Raw genomic sequence first — 17,483 nt, 5'->3', positions numbered from 1 at the left:
AGCATCAGAACCCACCCTCAGTCTGCTCTGTGGTCACGGTGGCTGACCCAGCGCCTCGCCCTCTCCCCCTCGCTTCTTATCTGCTGTTCAGACAACAAGCCCAGAGCCGTTTGTCATTGCACAATTAAAGTTGTCTTAAGGAGATGAGCCTCATCAGAGTCTCACTTGCTTTTCTCACGTTACTCCTCATTAGTCTCCCCCATCTGCGTCCCCCAGTCCTGGGCAGTGCCCCAGCACTTCCAAGTGGGAGCGGCAAGCTCCGGACCAAAGCATGGGGAAGGTGTTCTCGTCTTGTGGAGGGGACTGGAGTGTAGGGCAGAGGGCTTTACTCCACACAGTGGAAACATTTAATGCTGGATTCAGCCAACTGGTCACTTTGATGATCAATCCCAACTTCTGGGAGCCTGCTCCACTCCAGAAGATTCAACCCCCCGGTGATATTGGAAATACACTGAAACTTTGTGGTGAAGTGCCTAACACAGCTCATTAAAAAGCGTTATTCCAGTAGGCAAGTCACAAGGAGCCCTTCCTTGCTGAAGAGATGCCTCCTGAAAGAAAACAAAACACACAAAAAAAGGAAAAGAAGAAACAAACCAACAAAATGCGCAGTCTGCTCAGTGGGAGAGGAGAGGCAGCAGTAAATCTGATGGGGGCAAGACCAAGCAGTAGCTACACGCCCGCTCTCACAGTTTGCCTGAGTTGTTAAGATTCACAGACATGCACCGGCACTGCTTGACCTTCTGGATTTTCTTGAGTCGGAACGGTGGGTCCAGCTCCGGGCACTCCAGCTGCACGGTCGAAGAGGTGACCTTGTGTGGCTTGCAGAAAGCACAGGACTGGAAGGACTCCTCCTCTTTTTTCACGTGCCGTGGTATGTAGAAGGAGTTGCACTGCCCATAGCAGAAGCGGTTGATGATGGTGCGGCTTATGCAGCCCTCCTCGCTGACAGTCTGCCGCAGGGGCTGCGTCTTGCACCAGTCGCTCTTGAGGTACTTCCTTTCGGTGACCACCAGGGCCTCCTGGCTGGAGGCCAGCACCTCCTTATTCAGCTGCTGCCTCCGCTCCGAGTGGTTGCTGCTGCTGTCTTTGTAAGGGGAGGGAATGGCGCCCGCGGGACGGTTTTTCCTGGTGTCTGTTACTCGAACCAGCGCTGCCATCAGACAAACGGACAAGACGAATTTCCAAATCATCCTGCAACGGCAACACAAGTAGCTGTTAGGAGAGACACATTTTCAAACCACAGAATTGTAATGGAGTTGAACTTTACGCCTGCTTTTAGAAGAAGTGGAGATCTTACCGCCTTTGTAATCCCACCACTTTTCCTAGGAGATTAGCTCTACTCTAGGGCGATTATTTATCGTGAAGAGGCCAGGCCCCATGTTAAGTTCCATCGCTTCCCCCCCGCCGCCGCCGAGCTCTCCAACTACTCTTTTTTCCCCCACAGGGACAATGCTGCTTTGATCGCTGAAGCAGTGATTTTACAGAAGCTTCAGCCAGAAAGGTCTCCTCCTTCTCTGTGAAATCCTGGGCCAAACAGCTGGGCAAAATCCTGGCTAGCGAAGGCTCAGGAGACTCCTGCCAATACCGTGACAGCTGATTTGGGGACGGCGAGGCGAGGGGAAGGGCATACCAGGTTACACAAGGTGAAGTCCCGTCTGCCTCTCCAGCCCCCGAGTCCCTGCCCAGCCTTGTTCCACACAGAAGTAGCGAGAGGTGTCCAAAAGCATATTTTTATTACTTTAAATTGCTTCTGAAGTTTCTTGGGGCTTTTATGGCACTTACAGGCTTGCATTTGTTGTCTTCGTGGGAGGCCGAAAACTTGATGGATTTATTCGTGCAGTAAGAGGAAATGCTTAAACACAATTTTGAGGACTTCATTACTGCAACGCCTCTTAGGCAAATGGTTTAAGAAGGTTTGTAAACAGGAGAGAATTCAATATTTATTTTAGATGTTAAGGAATAGGGTAGAGCATAAGCCAGTTGCTAAGTTAAAATAGTCAGCCAGTTGGCAGAAATATTTTTTCCTATGGTTGTCTATTACGATTTCTTGTTCTGTGGAGCATCTCTTACCAACTCTTGGATCTTTATCAACCACTTGTCCAATTCATTTTAGTAATGTGTCTCGATGTGCTTCCAGGATATCAGAATAGACGTACTAAATTTCCTCATAAAGCCAATGCTCACCAGTGAACTGCCACAACTCATTTGACAGTTCATTTCATGTCGCTCTCCCTGGGAAAGGAGAACGGAGGGTCTCTAGGGTGCCAGAAGTGAGTGCAGCCCAGAAGCTTCCCGTTAGGAGGTAAGGACACTTCAAGTCTTTCTAAAAGTGCTCTGCTTACCTTTGTTCTTAAAGGTCTGTATTTTTGTAATAGCGTACAGAGGAAAGATTCATTCCTTTCTTCCCAGTAAAGCTTCAAATCCTTCCAAGTAATGATTTTTTTTTTTTCCTTTAGAGCAATGCCAAGATAAAAAAATACCATCTCACCAGTAAATATACATATGTCTAACACTATAGACACTTGAGATGTTGCATAGGTATTCCTAATGTGAAAACATGCCATTTTCCAAGGACAGACACCAACAGATCAAAAAAGTGTTTGCAGCAAACCTGCAAGAGAAGATGACAACAGCAGTAACAAATACTTCTCATCGAACAAAGCAGACCTAACGTATTTAACCCCTGTGGAGATAAAGAGAAGGAACTACTGTAGCAGACTAGGTGAGATAACATCCCTTTAGGTGATTTTCTAAGTTTACGAGACCACAGTGTCAGACTTTGACTAAATTTGTAAGGGGAGAAGTTTGAAGTGCTGAAGGAAAAAGGAAAGTGCTAATCCTACAGCTGTGAACAGAAGATGTTCTGATGCAGAGTTAAATTTCACCAGATTGTGTGCTTGAAACAGAACCACCTTTAAATGGAAACCAGTATTTCTAAAACCCAACTAAGCTCATTCATCTGCAACAACGCTAGCTGCCCACTGACACCCATTGTAGCCATGGGTACTTTAAATCAGTGGCCTATTTTCACACTGCTTAGCATTCAGCACACAAGTCCAGAAGTTTTGTCCAGAGTCTTTAAATGAAGCAAGACTAGACTTGGCTTTGCTCACAGGTATTGTCGCCAAGACCATTGGATGTCAACCCACACAGCCAGGCCAAAACCTAATCAGGTAATTAGTTTCAGTTGAATATAGTGTTCCACGCTTCCTTTCAAATTGTTCTCATGTTATTCTGCACTGAAGGCTGCATTTCAGTAGTAGATAAAACAACTGATCCCTGCTGCTTTGTGTTTTATATAGAAAGCGAAGGAAAAACCCCAGGAGTTACAAGCCTATATCTTCTAGAAAAAGACAGAGGTGAGCTCTCCACAAGATGCCTTATGTCAACACTCCTCGGGCGTACTCTTCTACTCTTCTCTTGAAACGCAAGCCCACAGAGCAGTAACTACTGTCCTTCAGGGAGGGAGTTTGGTCCTTTTCAGCTGGGATATCGCCTCTCCAGTCTCATTTCTTTGATCCTGGCGGGGAAGAGGACGGTACAGGTCCAGAGGCACATCAGAAGGAGAGACGCACTCTTTCTGCCACCCCTTCCTCTTTTCTTTGGAAACCCTGTCTTACCACACCCACACACTTCTCATCACAAAATGCAAGTGGAAACAGTTTCCCTTTCATGTCAAGGATGGGGTCAAGTAGAAATCCTATGTAGGAATTCAGGAAAGCTGACAGAGCTAACAACTCAAAGTCTACAATATAGAGAAATATTATAGTAGCTTTCTAATTACTGAAATAGTTTTATGTAGGCGTGGAGAACAACAGAGTAAGTAGGATTTATTCAGTAAGTCTACATTTATAACTAATAAAGCATTATTAATCAAAGCCACTATTGTAAGGTTATAAACCAAAAGCTACAGTACATGCTAGCAAGTACTTCTATAGACAGGTAGGAATGCACCACCTATTTCCGTCATTGATCCTTATCAAACCTGTACCTTAAAATGTTTACATAATAGAATAATAATCTATTTTACACTAGCAGGTCAAATGTGCATCCTGTCAGATTGTGGAATTTCTAATCACAGGGTTGCCCCTTACTAGCCTGCAAATCACCCCTTTCTAAGCCCTGGCACACAAACCCCCTATTCAAGCAAGTAAGGGTGCAAACAAGGTCACCTGGTGCCAGCAACATGCCAAGGACTACATATATTTTCAGTGCTCACATGCAAAGAGAAGAGAAACCTCAGTATTCTCAGAGAAACAGAACATTTTGGTAAGCTCGGTTTGAATGCAAAGCAACGTGGTGAATGCTGTCTGTCTGCAGACAGAGCAGGATGAGAAGAAACACAAAACGTACTGGAGAAGAATCTGGCTTCTGGCAAGCACAGGGCAGTTCCGTCCTACTTAGATGGCACAGAATTGAACAGCATGTGGCTGAGACCAGGCAAGGGAGAACAGCCTCGAAAGACCAGCGCCTCTAAAACTTGCACAAATGCCAGCCTGGGCCCACCATTCCTGCTGCGCTGGGGGACTCCCCACGGTCAAGCCAGTGGCAGCTCCCCTCTGCCAGTCCGCAGCTTCTTCCAGCATCCTTGCCAGCTGCTGCCAGTTCCCCCATCCCTTTTTTCCAGTGCGTGAGCTGGTGCAGAAAAACCACTATAACCTTAGACTATACACCAAACGAGGCCTAGCTGCATTTACATTTTGCATGCTAAGTTTGTAATTCTTTGAGATACGGAAATCAGCACCAAGTATGAGTTCATAAACTCATCAAACCTGTCACGCTGGAGCTGGGCTATCAGGTACTCAGGAGCGTAAAAAATCCTTGGCCAAGGAGGCAAGAACACCAAGATCCAGCTCTCTAATCCAGAGAGGTCAGGGCACTCAGCTAGGAAGGGAAGACCCAGGATCACCGTGTCTGCCCTTAGCTTTATTTCTTGTTTGTATCCAATTACTGTGTAACATAAAATATCTCCCAGGACAGGATCCCTCTTGCGTACCAACCTTCTGGCCCTATAACTCACACGTTCTTGAAAGCAATCCAGCTCCAGAGCAGGACAGGCAGCAGTGTAACCCCCAAAATAGCCTATAGTTTTGTGGTTAGGGCACTTCTCTGGGAATTGGAGTAGTGGATTTGACCTCAGAATGCAAGTGCATCACTTCTGGAGAAGTCCCCCGACGCAGAAGTGGGTGCTATGGTCTGGGAGACAGGGCAGGAGGTAACGGTAGCACCCATCTGTGCTGAGTGACTGCTCCACCATTTCCTCTGGTTTTCAAAGGGGTGACTTCAGTTTTGAAGCTCAGGATGCAGCTTCTGACTAGGAATGCCAGTTTTGAGGGTCAGCCTACTTCGGGGTTGGAGGTGGATGGAAAGAGAGAGGGTTGTAACTGGAAGGTCACTGTGATACTTTATGTTAGCTGCTCAGAAAATCAGCGGGTGTGAGACCCATTTGTTTGTTTTAGCACGCAACACTTACAAAACACTCGACATTATCAGCATTCCTGGAAGCATTCAACTCTCTGATACAGATATGTCACACAATCATCTCCTCTTCACTAGGCCTTCGTGGGAGGGGCTCAGAAAAAAGCCACAGCCAATAGTTTAAAAAAAAAAAATCTGCAAAATCTGTCTTACCATGGAACTTGAGAGCCTAACCGTTTAGCTGAATTAATGAACAGCTGAAAAGTTTGCCTTGGAAAATGGTTTCTCTTCAACTACCAGCAAAAGACAGGAATTCTAGGCTAGGTTAAATCAAGTATGGTTCTGTGGCACGCTACATACACGGTCACATTTGACCACCTGCATCACTCTTTTACAGTTGCCATCCTGCAAACTTCAGAGACACAAGAGCTCTCCTTTGGGATCAGCTATTCAGCTGATTGTGGGATTCCCTGTTACCAAAAAGTTTTCTAGTCCCTGCTTGCTTTCATATTAGACCTAGTCAAAAAAGCATCTGTATAAACTAGCCATATGTATATTAATTTAAGAACACAGTGTACATGGTCAGTTCTCAGCATTTAAGATGGGACACAAAAAGTGTTCCTTGAAGACAAGCCAGGCAATAACTTTTCAAAGAACTAAAACTTGGCTTTAGCAACAGATGTGGGAAGCCAGGAAATATCAGATTCTCTACCAGGCAGCCAAAATGTTATTTATTTAATTTATTAATGGTTAGGCATGATTCTAATGGTACAACTTTCAAATAAAGACTACACAAATCAGGCACCTTTGTGCGAGGGAGGCATTTGGTGCTAACTTCTTCCTTTTAAGTATCCTTTGGAAACTATTGCTCCTGTTTCTCAACAACGTCAGCAATAACTGAACACTGTACTATATCTTTCTTTTCGCAGAGCCATGGGCCTCTTAGTAAATCATTCCATCATTAATAGATTCTCATGATTAAATTGCCAAGACTGAGGCCAGCCACAACAACAAAACATGTAGGAGACGTGGAGGGGGGGGGGACCAAACTTGAAAAAAGCCTCAGAAAACCCAGTACTGCAGCTAGAATGTGTTATTCAGATATTCAGATACAAAAGCACTGCGTTTTAGCAGTAAAGAAGAGTTACCATGTACTAGGAATACTAAGCATCGCTTTTTAAAACCACTGCACGCAACACCAAAGGGAATAATTGTTTAAAAAACACTAATTAATGCCATTACAAGCAGAAGTTTTTCCATTCTTGCCCTCTAAGAACCTTCTACAGTGATTTGAGAGAAAGCTATTTCATTGCATCACAGCCCTAGCAGTAGGTGGTAGAGGGAGAAGACGTTTCATTCAGACTTAATAAACTCCTTGTACCCTCGCTGGCTGGCTTGGATGGAGATCCTTCCTCTCCTTCCCACTGAGGAGATCCATCCTTCTCTCTCCCTCGCACCAACACCTCTCCCCCAGAGAGGCCCAAGCAGGCCCATGGGGAACACCACAAAGCTGTGAAGGGGACAAGAAAGGTCTGCCTGCAGGCTGGACGCCTCAGGAACCGTACTGTCCTGTCCAGGCTCTTGTTTGGTTTTTGAAAGGGGAAGGGGAAGTTGGGTTTCATTGATGCCAGCCTGCGCTCCTCAGGAGAGGACAGCATTTCCCCCATAATGCCAGAACTTTGAAGTTCTCCTTGTCAAGACAGTTCCTGAAGACACTGAATTTAAAATATTGAAAAATAAGAGTACATCATCGATAAAACCGAACTACACAGAACAAAGAAGACACTGGTGGGGACAGGCTATGCTAAGATAAAGCTAGTTGAAAGCACCTCCAAGGATGTTGCTTCATACTAATTTCAGCTCTCACTATATATTTTCTACAACCAAGGGCTTTATCTTGATTTTTTTTTCTGAAGGGGTTGCGAGTTTAGAATTCCTGGTCCGTGCACAAACATGTAAGAGGAATCAAGGACTCAACCAATTACTCCCATCATATCCAGCAATGTGTAATGTGTCAGACATGTTAGTTTTAGGACAGGAGCAATTATAAAGAAAACTTGAGGGTAAACTCACCCTTAGCACTAAACCCAACCAGCTCAACTGATGGGGTTTTCCTTAATATTTTGTCCTCTGTCTTTCTCATCTACCTTTACTGCCTCCAGAAATTCATGTTTATAACCATTGAATGATTCCTACTTTCAGAACGATTCCTTCTTTCAGAAACTTCAGACAAGCTCATATGAAACAGGTTAGAATGAATGGAGCTGCTCACTTCATCAGAGTTAAGAGATCACATTACTTCGATGCTCCTCTTTGCACTTACCTCCTGCCAGGAAGTATACTGATTTAAATATTGTATTACTGATCTATGGTATTAGGCTCTCCGCAGGCTGAATCCTTCTTGCATAGCTTCTAAACATGTACTTCACTTTATTTTTTTAAGTAGTATTACTATTGGAGGAATTGGGAGGATTTTCTCATTTTTTAAAGCCAGGACAAGGAGTTTGTGAGGACAGTTGTTGAAGATTTCATTAGCTGAGATATCAGTTTTTATCTATTATATCCAAGATATGAACTAGAGTTCCAGAAGACTAGAGGGGCAGGGAGGGGGGAGTACTAGTGAAGCCAGCCCTGGTATTCTTCTTTGAGATACATTCACTAAGACTTACATCCATGATAAATACCAATGCTTCCCCAAAAACACATACGCATAAATGCAATTACTAAGACAATCACCCAACTAGAAGAAAACAGTGAAGGAAACCATGCTGCAAGTCTGGGGGTTTTTTTAAGGCTAAATGTTAGCCAGGTAATACAGTGAAGCAAGGCACTACCAACTTCATACTGCCCTGTATTTATCAATAGCAAAGATTTGATTCCACAACTGTGTCAGCATTTATCATTTTAACACAGGAAAAGCAAGATAAAGAGGAGGAAGAAAAGCTGCAAAAAACATAAAAGCCAAGACATCCTACGGTAGCTCTGGTAATGCAGCAATGCCATTTTTAGGGGAACGCAACTACACAGAACTCCGATTGAATACTAACAGGTAACCAGACAAAGGCTTTTGGGAATACTGTTATGATTAAAACTCCTAAATTTTGTTGCAATTTCAGCTTCAGGAACTTGTGGTTTTAGAGCCAACCACAGACAAATGTCTGCCTGGTGAGCACATGTGAACTGTCCCAAGCAGAGTGAGATGTCCTACTCAGAAGTGTCTGGGTAGTCATCAGTACTGGCAGCACATGCAATACTGGGGAAAAAAGGGGGAGTGGGAGGAGGGAAAAACCCACAAAATAAAACCAGATTTCTGCTTGCCATCCATGAGGTTGATTTTCTTTCTCCCAACCTGGCTTTGGAGAATGCTACAGTCAGGGGGTGGGAGGAATAAATAAAAGAAAACTCCCTGGATACAAGAAGAATAGCTGTTTGGAAAGGACTGAAAGTTAGTTCTCCTATGAATCTAAAAAAGGTCTCTTTGCCAGAGTGAACCAGGTTGAAAAGATACTTGTTCTCCTTCTCTGTGTTCCTCAGCTTTTCAGCACGAGATAAAGAGCCCCAAATAGGCAAGTCAGTTCTGTTTGCACATGAACATTTTGTCCAGCAAGCAATAATAGCCTACATTTAACTTTATTCTTCTGTGCAGAAGGCAGCTGGTACACTCCCTTTTGGCAGTGTTTCATTCAGGAGAGAACAGCAGACTTCTGCCCTTGGGAAACTAAATCAGAAGGGAAGTGATGGGTTGAGCAAATGTCTTCATTTGTGACCATCCCTCAGCCTGTTGGAAAGGAGGACAGTCAACACAAGAATGGGGAAAGTTCAGCATTTAAATACAATAGCTCATTTCATTGCTTCCTCACTGGAGAATCAATACTACAAAAGACTATTTTGCAATGAGTAGTCTCCATTATATTTTTGTTGTTTGCATTACAACAGAACATAGAAATCTCATCCAAGACCAGGGCCTGACTAAGCAACACAACTTCAAATGTTTCTAGACTAACTTGGTGAGCAACATATGGTGGGACCAGAACTGAGCACAGAGGGGAAGTGAGTTATTGGAGGTCAGAAATTAACTGAGAATGGACCATTTCCAACAGCTTTCAATTGCACCGCATGGCACCGATGCTCTTCTTTTTGATGATCAATCCAGATTTTTTACCCTTAGGCAAGTTTTTCTTTAAAAACTTTATATTTTTATATATGAAAATGGTTCTGTATGAAAATTTCCAGTATAGATTCCCTGAGTTTTGATAGAACAAAGATGGAGTTAAGAGCTTTATTGCTTTGTAGCTTCAAACAGTGCACTATTCCTGGAGTACACAGCTCATTTTCTAGCTCACAATAAGGGAGAAGACCATTAGTCTTCAATATATGTGCATTACTATACTTGCACCATTCCCAAAAGAGGGCATTTGGATGAGATTTGTTCTAGAAGAAAACTGAGGCCTGTATGTTAAAGCATCACAAAAGTGCTAAAAAGAATTTCTGCTTGCTTCTCTTAATGGTCAGAAAAATCAATAATATAATCAATAATATCATTAAAAATCAGTAGGTGGCATGTAATCTTATTTATGAGAAACACCAGATTAATCAACAGAGAAGTAACATTTAAATTTTCCAGATTTTCTGGTAGATTCAGAGACTTGTATTCTTTCAGGCTCTCTATTGACGACACTATCCTCAGTTACTACATTGTGACCCTTAAGTAGTCATGTTCCTCTCTGAAAAATCTAAAATGTTACTGATGGTCTAGTGTTTATATTCAGAATTTTTGTAAGCCAATATCCTATTTAGAGAGCTGAAACACAGATGGTTCAAATAAGAATTGCTCTTATCTCAATATCCTACAGGCTAGTCTTTCTATTAGGTAGTATGGAAATTCACACACACACAAAATTTCAGCTATGTATCCCGCCATTTTCCAACAGGGTATGCAAGATCCATCACAGCTGTATTTTCATAAAGTTGTCCTAAAAATGGCATAGATTTATTGCTTCAAGACTTTTTCACTTACATCTATCTCTGCTTAAACTTGCCTGACAAAGCATCAGTCCTCCTGACTAAGGCTTACAGCAGTTCTGGGGACAGAGTGCAGAAGACCTATGCTAATGAGCAAATAAAACAAGTATGAAGCCCATTCAGCCTGGTAGCCACAACCAGGTCTATGCCAAGCCAACATGTAACTCAGCGCCTTACCAGAATGGTTAATTTTGCAGAAAAGCACTTTTGTCCTCAGTGAGGCTGAATCTAGGGAATCCTCTCATCCTTTTTTGCCTTTTCTTTGGTTAATAAGCAACATGCAATTACACATCTGACAGATCCTCACAACTCTATTTTTTACTCCACTGACCAAATTTCAAACAAGTTGGACAGCGAGGCAGTTTTGAAACTCCTATTGCATTACACTAAGTGTGTTTTCTCCTAGGGTATACAGGAAGGCATGAAAAGTATCTCAGGGCAGAGGAAGGGGGGAGGACAAGTCAAGGACATCACAGTTTGGTACCACAGGAGGCGTGAGTCGTAAAGAGGATGTTTAGGGTTACTGTGGTGGACTGGCACATCGAACACAGCCATAGAAAATCAGAGTTCATGAGCTCTAACATTCACATGCAATACAAGACACCTAGAAACAACAGTTGGCCACCTCAAAGTTTTTAATACATTCTCTTGCTCAGGGTGTAAGCTGGCACAAGAGACAAAAAACTTATTTGCATTACGTGTAGATGGAAGCCAGGCAGTAAACAGTCACTGCTGCACACCATTGTATTACATACCTATTACCCTTGGGTTGATCCTGTAATATTTTGTATCCCCTTTTGTTCACAAACATACTTGGAGAGTTACAAGATGTTTTCTTCTTTCCCTAAGAACACCAGGCTTCTCCTTGGCTTACTTTTGCAGTTACTTTTCATGGATTAACTAATGGTCCATCAGAATCCCTCTTTAATTACTTCTGTTTCAAATGTTTAACTCAGCTGTGGGCTTTGCTCTGAAAGGAAGCCTGTTCACTCAAGGTCTCATGTGAGAAAATTCAGGTATGCAACTGAAATGCAATTCAAACCTGTGAGGGCTGAGAAGCACAGCAACCGCATGCTCTGATGGTTGTTTGTATATGTGCATTTGCAAGCCTATAAACAAAGATGACATTTGGAGTTCAAAACCTTCAGAGTTATATGACTTCTTGGCTACCCTAGTATGTATGTATGTACATGCATCAGTTGATTTCTTGATGCAAGTTCTTGAGTTTGGAACTATTCTGACCCTTACTTTCAAGTTTTTTGTAAGATAACAAAAGGAATTTTCATTTATTTCACTACATGTCTATTGATAGTTCCTAATTGACAGTAATGTTTATGACTGTCATAGCTGTCAGCTGGACCAAAATAAATCACAGCAGCTGATGCTCAACAACTGTCAAAAGTACAGAACTTACGAGGTGCTATAAAGTCAGGAATACAAATAAAATTGTAATTAGATATGCAATATCAACATAAACATTGCTAAATACCTAAACATTTCAATATCACTTTCTAGATATACTGGGAAATGTATAGCACATGGAATGAATGGACAAACTAGTTTACTCACTGTTATTGGCAGTATGTGTCACTTAAGTAAAAGATGAATTTTCAGTGAAATGCTGCAGGATGACCTGTACTACAGGAAATTTCACATCCAAATACTGGAAACTTACTCCATCCCTCCCACTTCACACCGATGGCAACATGTGGCTGTCCCACATCTATGTTCTTGTGGCTTTGATTCATGCTCTGCTCAGTGATTCTCCCTCTGTCATTGCCCAAAGAATGTAAATATTTGTTCTGTCTGTACTCTGGTTTACAGACTGGGCCCATTATTGAATATGAAGGCTGTAATTCAATGATAGAAGGATCTGTTGCCATGCATAAACTGGGATTTTATGTTTTATGACTTAGGCTTTGCAGAGCAGCCATCTTCCTACTCACCTCCCCCTCTCCTTGCCCATGACTGAATTACAGTTCTGTCTCTAATCGAAGCCTAGTATTATTCTATTTCTCTTTTGCTCAGAGGAAGACCGGAGCTATCATTCTGAATACACACCAAGCCACAGGAGCCTGGATGAGGTACTCTAATGACAGGTCCTCCTACACAGCACATTTGCAGCCTTTCTGCTAATTAATTTGATCTTCTTTGTCTAGACTAACATAATACAGCAAGTTATGCTCATTTAAAGGAGGATTGTTAGCCTTTCAGTTCACTCCAAATGAGGAAGAAAGGAGAGTCAATAGACTGGAATCCGGGGGAGACTGACTTTGTCCTTGACTACACTATTGCTTATGTTTTCACTTGACCAAGACTTTGTCTCCAGGAGAACCCGAGACAGCACTATCATCAGAGGAGAGACTATAATCAAAATCAGATATCGTCGGTATGTGCATGGCAAGGCAGTGGCAGTTACACAGAAGGGTTCTGTCTATGATGCACTGCAGTCAGCAGCTTTCTTCCTGGCAATCACTTGGCATATACTGTTCACAGCTCCTGACATCCTCAGAGGGCTGAACAAATGTGTAATTAAAAACACACACAAGCTGGTTTCTTCAGCCTCCCTTCACAGAACAAAAGGAGATTCAGTAGTGTGCCACTGGACTAGTAAATCAGAGGCAAAGCTAGTAATGGGACCTAAAGAAGTAACTCCCCACCATTTGGAAGGCGAGACCTTCATTCGGCCGTTTTGACAATGATTGAAACTGTTGAGCTAAACACAGTCTCAGAGCTGAGCTGTCAGTCAAATAAAGGACTTGGGAAGTGGCGTGATGCACAATAAACAGGTGAACCGACTTGGATTTGAAAGTTCAGCCTTCAGAGTCAGGTAGGCAGATCCAGTTTTAATACCCAGAAAGAAAAGTGACAAGGAATCACACATCATAGAGGTGCACTGTGGAGTGGAATGAGTCCACATGTCTCTTAATAATGGCAGGGAAGGTCTTGACCTACGACAGAAGAAGGGAGGAAGCTTACAGTGGAAATCACCAACCTCTTCTGCTCACAGACCCACAGAAAAGTGCCAGAGCTCCCCTTCTGTAGGCAATTTCAGGATCATTTCTAGCCTTGTAACCTCAGTTGCATTTATCATTTTGCAGCATCAAAGAGGGGAAGGATTCCAACTTTGGAACTTACTGGCTCAGGGATTTTGTTCTGGCTGATAGTAGCTGGGGACCCTCTTTACATAAACACAGCAGAAGATAAACAGCACCTAGAGGCTCTTTATTAACTTAATGTGACCTTGTTTTTTTACAGTGTTTGGCCATAAGCCATTCATACTGTGTCGCCACAGTTAAGGTTGGAATATTTTTCCATTACTCACGCTTTCAAGCTCAGTAAAAGTAGAAAGTAAGTAAAAGGAAATCTAAAGATTCTTCTCTTTGGCTCTTTCAGAAAGCTATTCTCAGAAAGGTCAGAGAGGTATCTCGGAAACAGTTAGCCAACATCTAGCTATAAATCTCAGTGTGAGTTGGCAAGCTCCACTTCTCTTCCAGGTCTATTCAAGGCCTCTTCCCCAGCTCTAACTTAGGCAGCACTTCCTTGAATCTAGTGGAGACAGATGACACTTCTGGTAATCTTTGATGACCTCATGTTACTACATAGGAGGACAAAAATACTGAGACTCCATTTCATGTCAGTGCTTGATTTGATTGAGAGTGATGAACTGTCCAAGTGAAGTGACGAAGACAGCTTCCCTTTTGACATGACTACAATGTTAGATACTAGCTAGCATTTCCATATGTGACCAGTAAGTACAAGACTGATTGTGAAGAGGAGGAATGAGTGATCGGAAAGCTTGCTCATTCAGGGTTTGGGTGGTTTTTTTTCTCTTATTACAAAATAGTCAAAGAACACGTTGTGTATTACAGTTTACACCATTTTACTAATCCTACCACTTAGAGCTGTTTCAAGCATTTTTATATATCTTGCTGAAGCAGCAAGGGAGATCGATCAGCTAAAGGCTTTGGCAAACTACTTGTAATGGTTCTCCTAGCATCAACACAGCTTTGTGTTGGTGCTAGTAGAACCATTACAAGCAGTTTAAACTTGTATATACCACCCTATAAACCATTCAGTTGGCTCAGCAATGGAATGGCATCTGCGCCACTTGCTAAGGTCCACTGTAGTTGATTAGACCAAATAAGATCATTCCAAGGAGAATGCTCTGATCCGTAGGTTTGCTGTGGTTCCTGGTGAGCAATCACACAACTCACATATTCATTTACGAGTGATTTAGACCACAGGTACAAACAACATTAGGCACCCATGAACATGGCTCTTCTAGACTTTTTTTATGTCTTGGCTAAACAATAGATTTTTTTAAAGAAGTTATGTGTAATAAGGGATTAAGAGGACTGGAATCTCAAATAAGGCTAGATGGAAAATATCTTCTGACACTGTAAGAACTAGACATATTGAAAGCCTCATCTCCAAATTGGAGGAAAAATTATGTCCTGACCATTGGCCTATGTTTTCACTTCAGATCAGCTGGATTATTAGATTCTGAATTCTTATTTTCCTTTTGGAGAAGGAGGTGAAGTGAGCAAAAATTGGTTTTAAGATACTTTCAATGTAGAATTATTACACCCTCCAAAGCCAAGAAGCCATTTCACAGGGTTAACATGAAACACCTTTTTGTCTCAGTAATGGGAAAGCCCTAAAAAATACACAGAAATTGAACTAGGACCTTCAGGTGTTTTCAGTCCAAAGATGCTGATACCTCTTCCTGCGAAAAAGCAACTTTGAAAACAGAGTTTTGATCAACACTTCTGAAAACTTTCATTCCCACTGTGAGAAGAGACAAAAAAAAAATTCAGCTCTGAACCCTTGGGGCCAGCTACCACAATTCGTGTAGCATGATGGTCCTCAATGGGTCAAGGATAACCACAGCCCCATCGGATTTTTTACGCTTGTATTTTGAAAGGAGGCTCAGTAAAGAATTTGGCTTAGCAAAACAAGACTACGCTTTCTCTCTTCCCTTACTTAGTTTCAGAACAACAGCTTTTGCTTTGAGTGATTATTTCAGCTTCTGTAATTTTTCTCCAGCACAAAATTGTAGAGAAGCTCCATACAGATCAGACCAGTGATTTGGGCAGCATAAGAACATGGATAATGTCAGAGCATCAAAGAGAAATGGAATAGCAATTAGGAAAAACATTACCAAAAAACGCACCTAGCAAAGATGAAGCTAAAAGTAGAGCACCTGTCTGAAAATCTGCTAACTTGGCAAAGAGCATTTTTCTTAGAGGACCATAAAAAGCTCCTAATTAGCACAGAGACTGAGGAGTACTAATTGCCACTTGGGAAAACTCTGCTTATTAAAAACACAGGGCACATTTGTGGTTTTTTTCCTTCCTTCATGCCCCCAAATCAAACTCTTGCTTTACAATATGGATGCCATAAAAGGCTACATCAGAGCAAGTGCACAGTTTCATATCTACATATTTGTTATAACGCTGAAGGGGAGGACTTGAGCTTATCTAAAAAGAAAAAAAGGAGTGAGAATTAAATCATTAAACTGTATGGTTTAAGCAGAATACGCAACGGCACTGCAGACTTGAACAGGAAAGGAAGCAAGAGAAGCGCCTTTGAATTAATAGAAACAGACCTAAGGCGGCAAGCCACTGAGTGGATTTATAGCATAACTACAGAAGACAGGTCATCTAGATACCATGCTTTTAACAATGTCCTCTCTATGACTATCCTCCACCCCCCTCAAAAAAATATATTATTTGTTTAAAGCTGCTTGCCAAGTCCATGGCAAAGCATCTAAGAGAAACCAGAGATGAGATTTAGAGACACTTCAGAAATAGGGGACAGGGACATACACGTCACTTGAATCAATGTGAGCAATCCAGAAAACTCCTGTTCCCACACCTACAAAGCCTCTGGTTTCATCTTGGACTGCGACATTGCTTATGTGTCTCTGCACCGGTGCCTCTGTGGGGCGCCCAGATATACGACTGGGCAGGTGGTAACGCCGCCTGCTGCCGTCCACACAGAAGGAAGGCAAAGCCTGGGAGCCACTCAGCAGCTCCCCGACTGTCCTGCTTTGTCACGTGTGGTTCACATACACCCAGTCACCACCACCGAGTGGGAGATGAACAGCGTTAGCTACTACCAGTCAGCCAAAAACTTAGCCAATGGGGGCATGCTACTTACCTTTCTTGTAACCAGCTCTGCAAGAAGATCTTCCCCATTTATGAACATAAGCTCAGAGTTTCAACACCCACACGAACTGGAGATAATTCAACTCACATTCCCCCCAAATGGCAAAACAACCCCTCTAAAAACTGCAGAACAGACTAGTGGGAAAGTGGAAAGCACGAAGAGGTATTACCTATACTTCCTCTTAAAGCTGGGTTTTTAGGTAGGGAATAAACATAAAATTCCTGGACCTGAAGGGAGTCATAGTACCACATCCAGCATTATTTTTCGGTGATTAGACTTTGTGATGTGGACAGTGAGGTCCTGATTTAAACTCCCTGAACTTTATCATCCTCCCCAACACATTAAGGAGGTCATTTGTTCTAGGTTTTTGAATCCAAATGAAAACAATCGCAGACCAAAAGAATTAAAACCTATGCCTTTTTTCTCTCAATTTTACATTCTGATAAGAATAATGCAGGATGTATTCCAGTTATATATACTCACTGTAGAATAGTGCACCTTCGCTTTCAGGTAAAGTAATGGCGCAGAGAAAACCCTGTACCCGACCTTGAGAAATAACCAAAACAGCAATTAATATCAGCTGGATATATTTCTAATTGTAACCCATGCCCCTCTGAGCTAAAGCTTAAATCATCTCATGCCGTCACGCAGTCCGGGGTGCAGTTCGATTCATTTAAACTGTGAGCCATAGTCTCCCTGCCCCCGGCCCCCACCGGCACCCCCTTTCCCCCCACCCCGCACACACCGACACACACACGCGCTCCTCGGTCACTCTGTGCCAGTACTAACAACGACGCAGCCACACAGTCAGCAAGACGAGTTTGCTGATCCAGCCGAAAAGGTATTTTTTTTGTTTTGCCGGCCGGCTT

The 17,483-nt window shown here is 42.6% G+C and overlaps 1 protein-coding gene across 1 annotated transcript; it reads right to left on the bottom strand.

The window, feature by feature from the left end:
- Positions 1 to 683: 683 nt before the first annotated feature.
- GREM2 (gremlin 2, DAN family BMP antagonist) lies at positions 684 to 1,190 on the bottom strand. Its single transcript, XM_010562610.1, has one exon. The coding sequence runs from the start codon at positions 1,188 to 1,190 to the stop codon at positions 684 to 686; it is 507 nt and encodes a 168-aa protein (XP_010560912.1).
- Positions 1,191 to 17,483: the final 16,293 nt, after the last annotated feature.

The sequence above is a fragment of the Haliaeetus leucocephalus genome, unplaced genomic scaffold, assembly GCF_000737465.1.
Source record: "Haliaeetus leucocephalus isolate CR32 unplaced genomic scaffold, Haliaeetus_leucocephalus-4.0 Scaffold162, whole genome shotgun sequence".
NCBI classification, from domain to species: domain Eukaryota; kingdom Metazoa; phylum Chordata; class Aves; order Accipitriformes; family Accipitridae; genus Haliaeetus; species Haliaeetus leucocephalus.
The sequence above is the reverse complement of the archived record's forward strand: the minus strand, read 5'-3'. Positions and strand labels throughout refer to the sequence as shown.

Coding starts and splice junctions, on each gene's coding strand:
- GREM2 (XM_010562610.1), bottom strand. CDS start 1,190: ATGATTTGGAAATTCGTCTTGTCCGTTTGTCTGATGGCAGCGCTGGTT.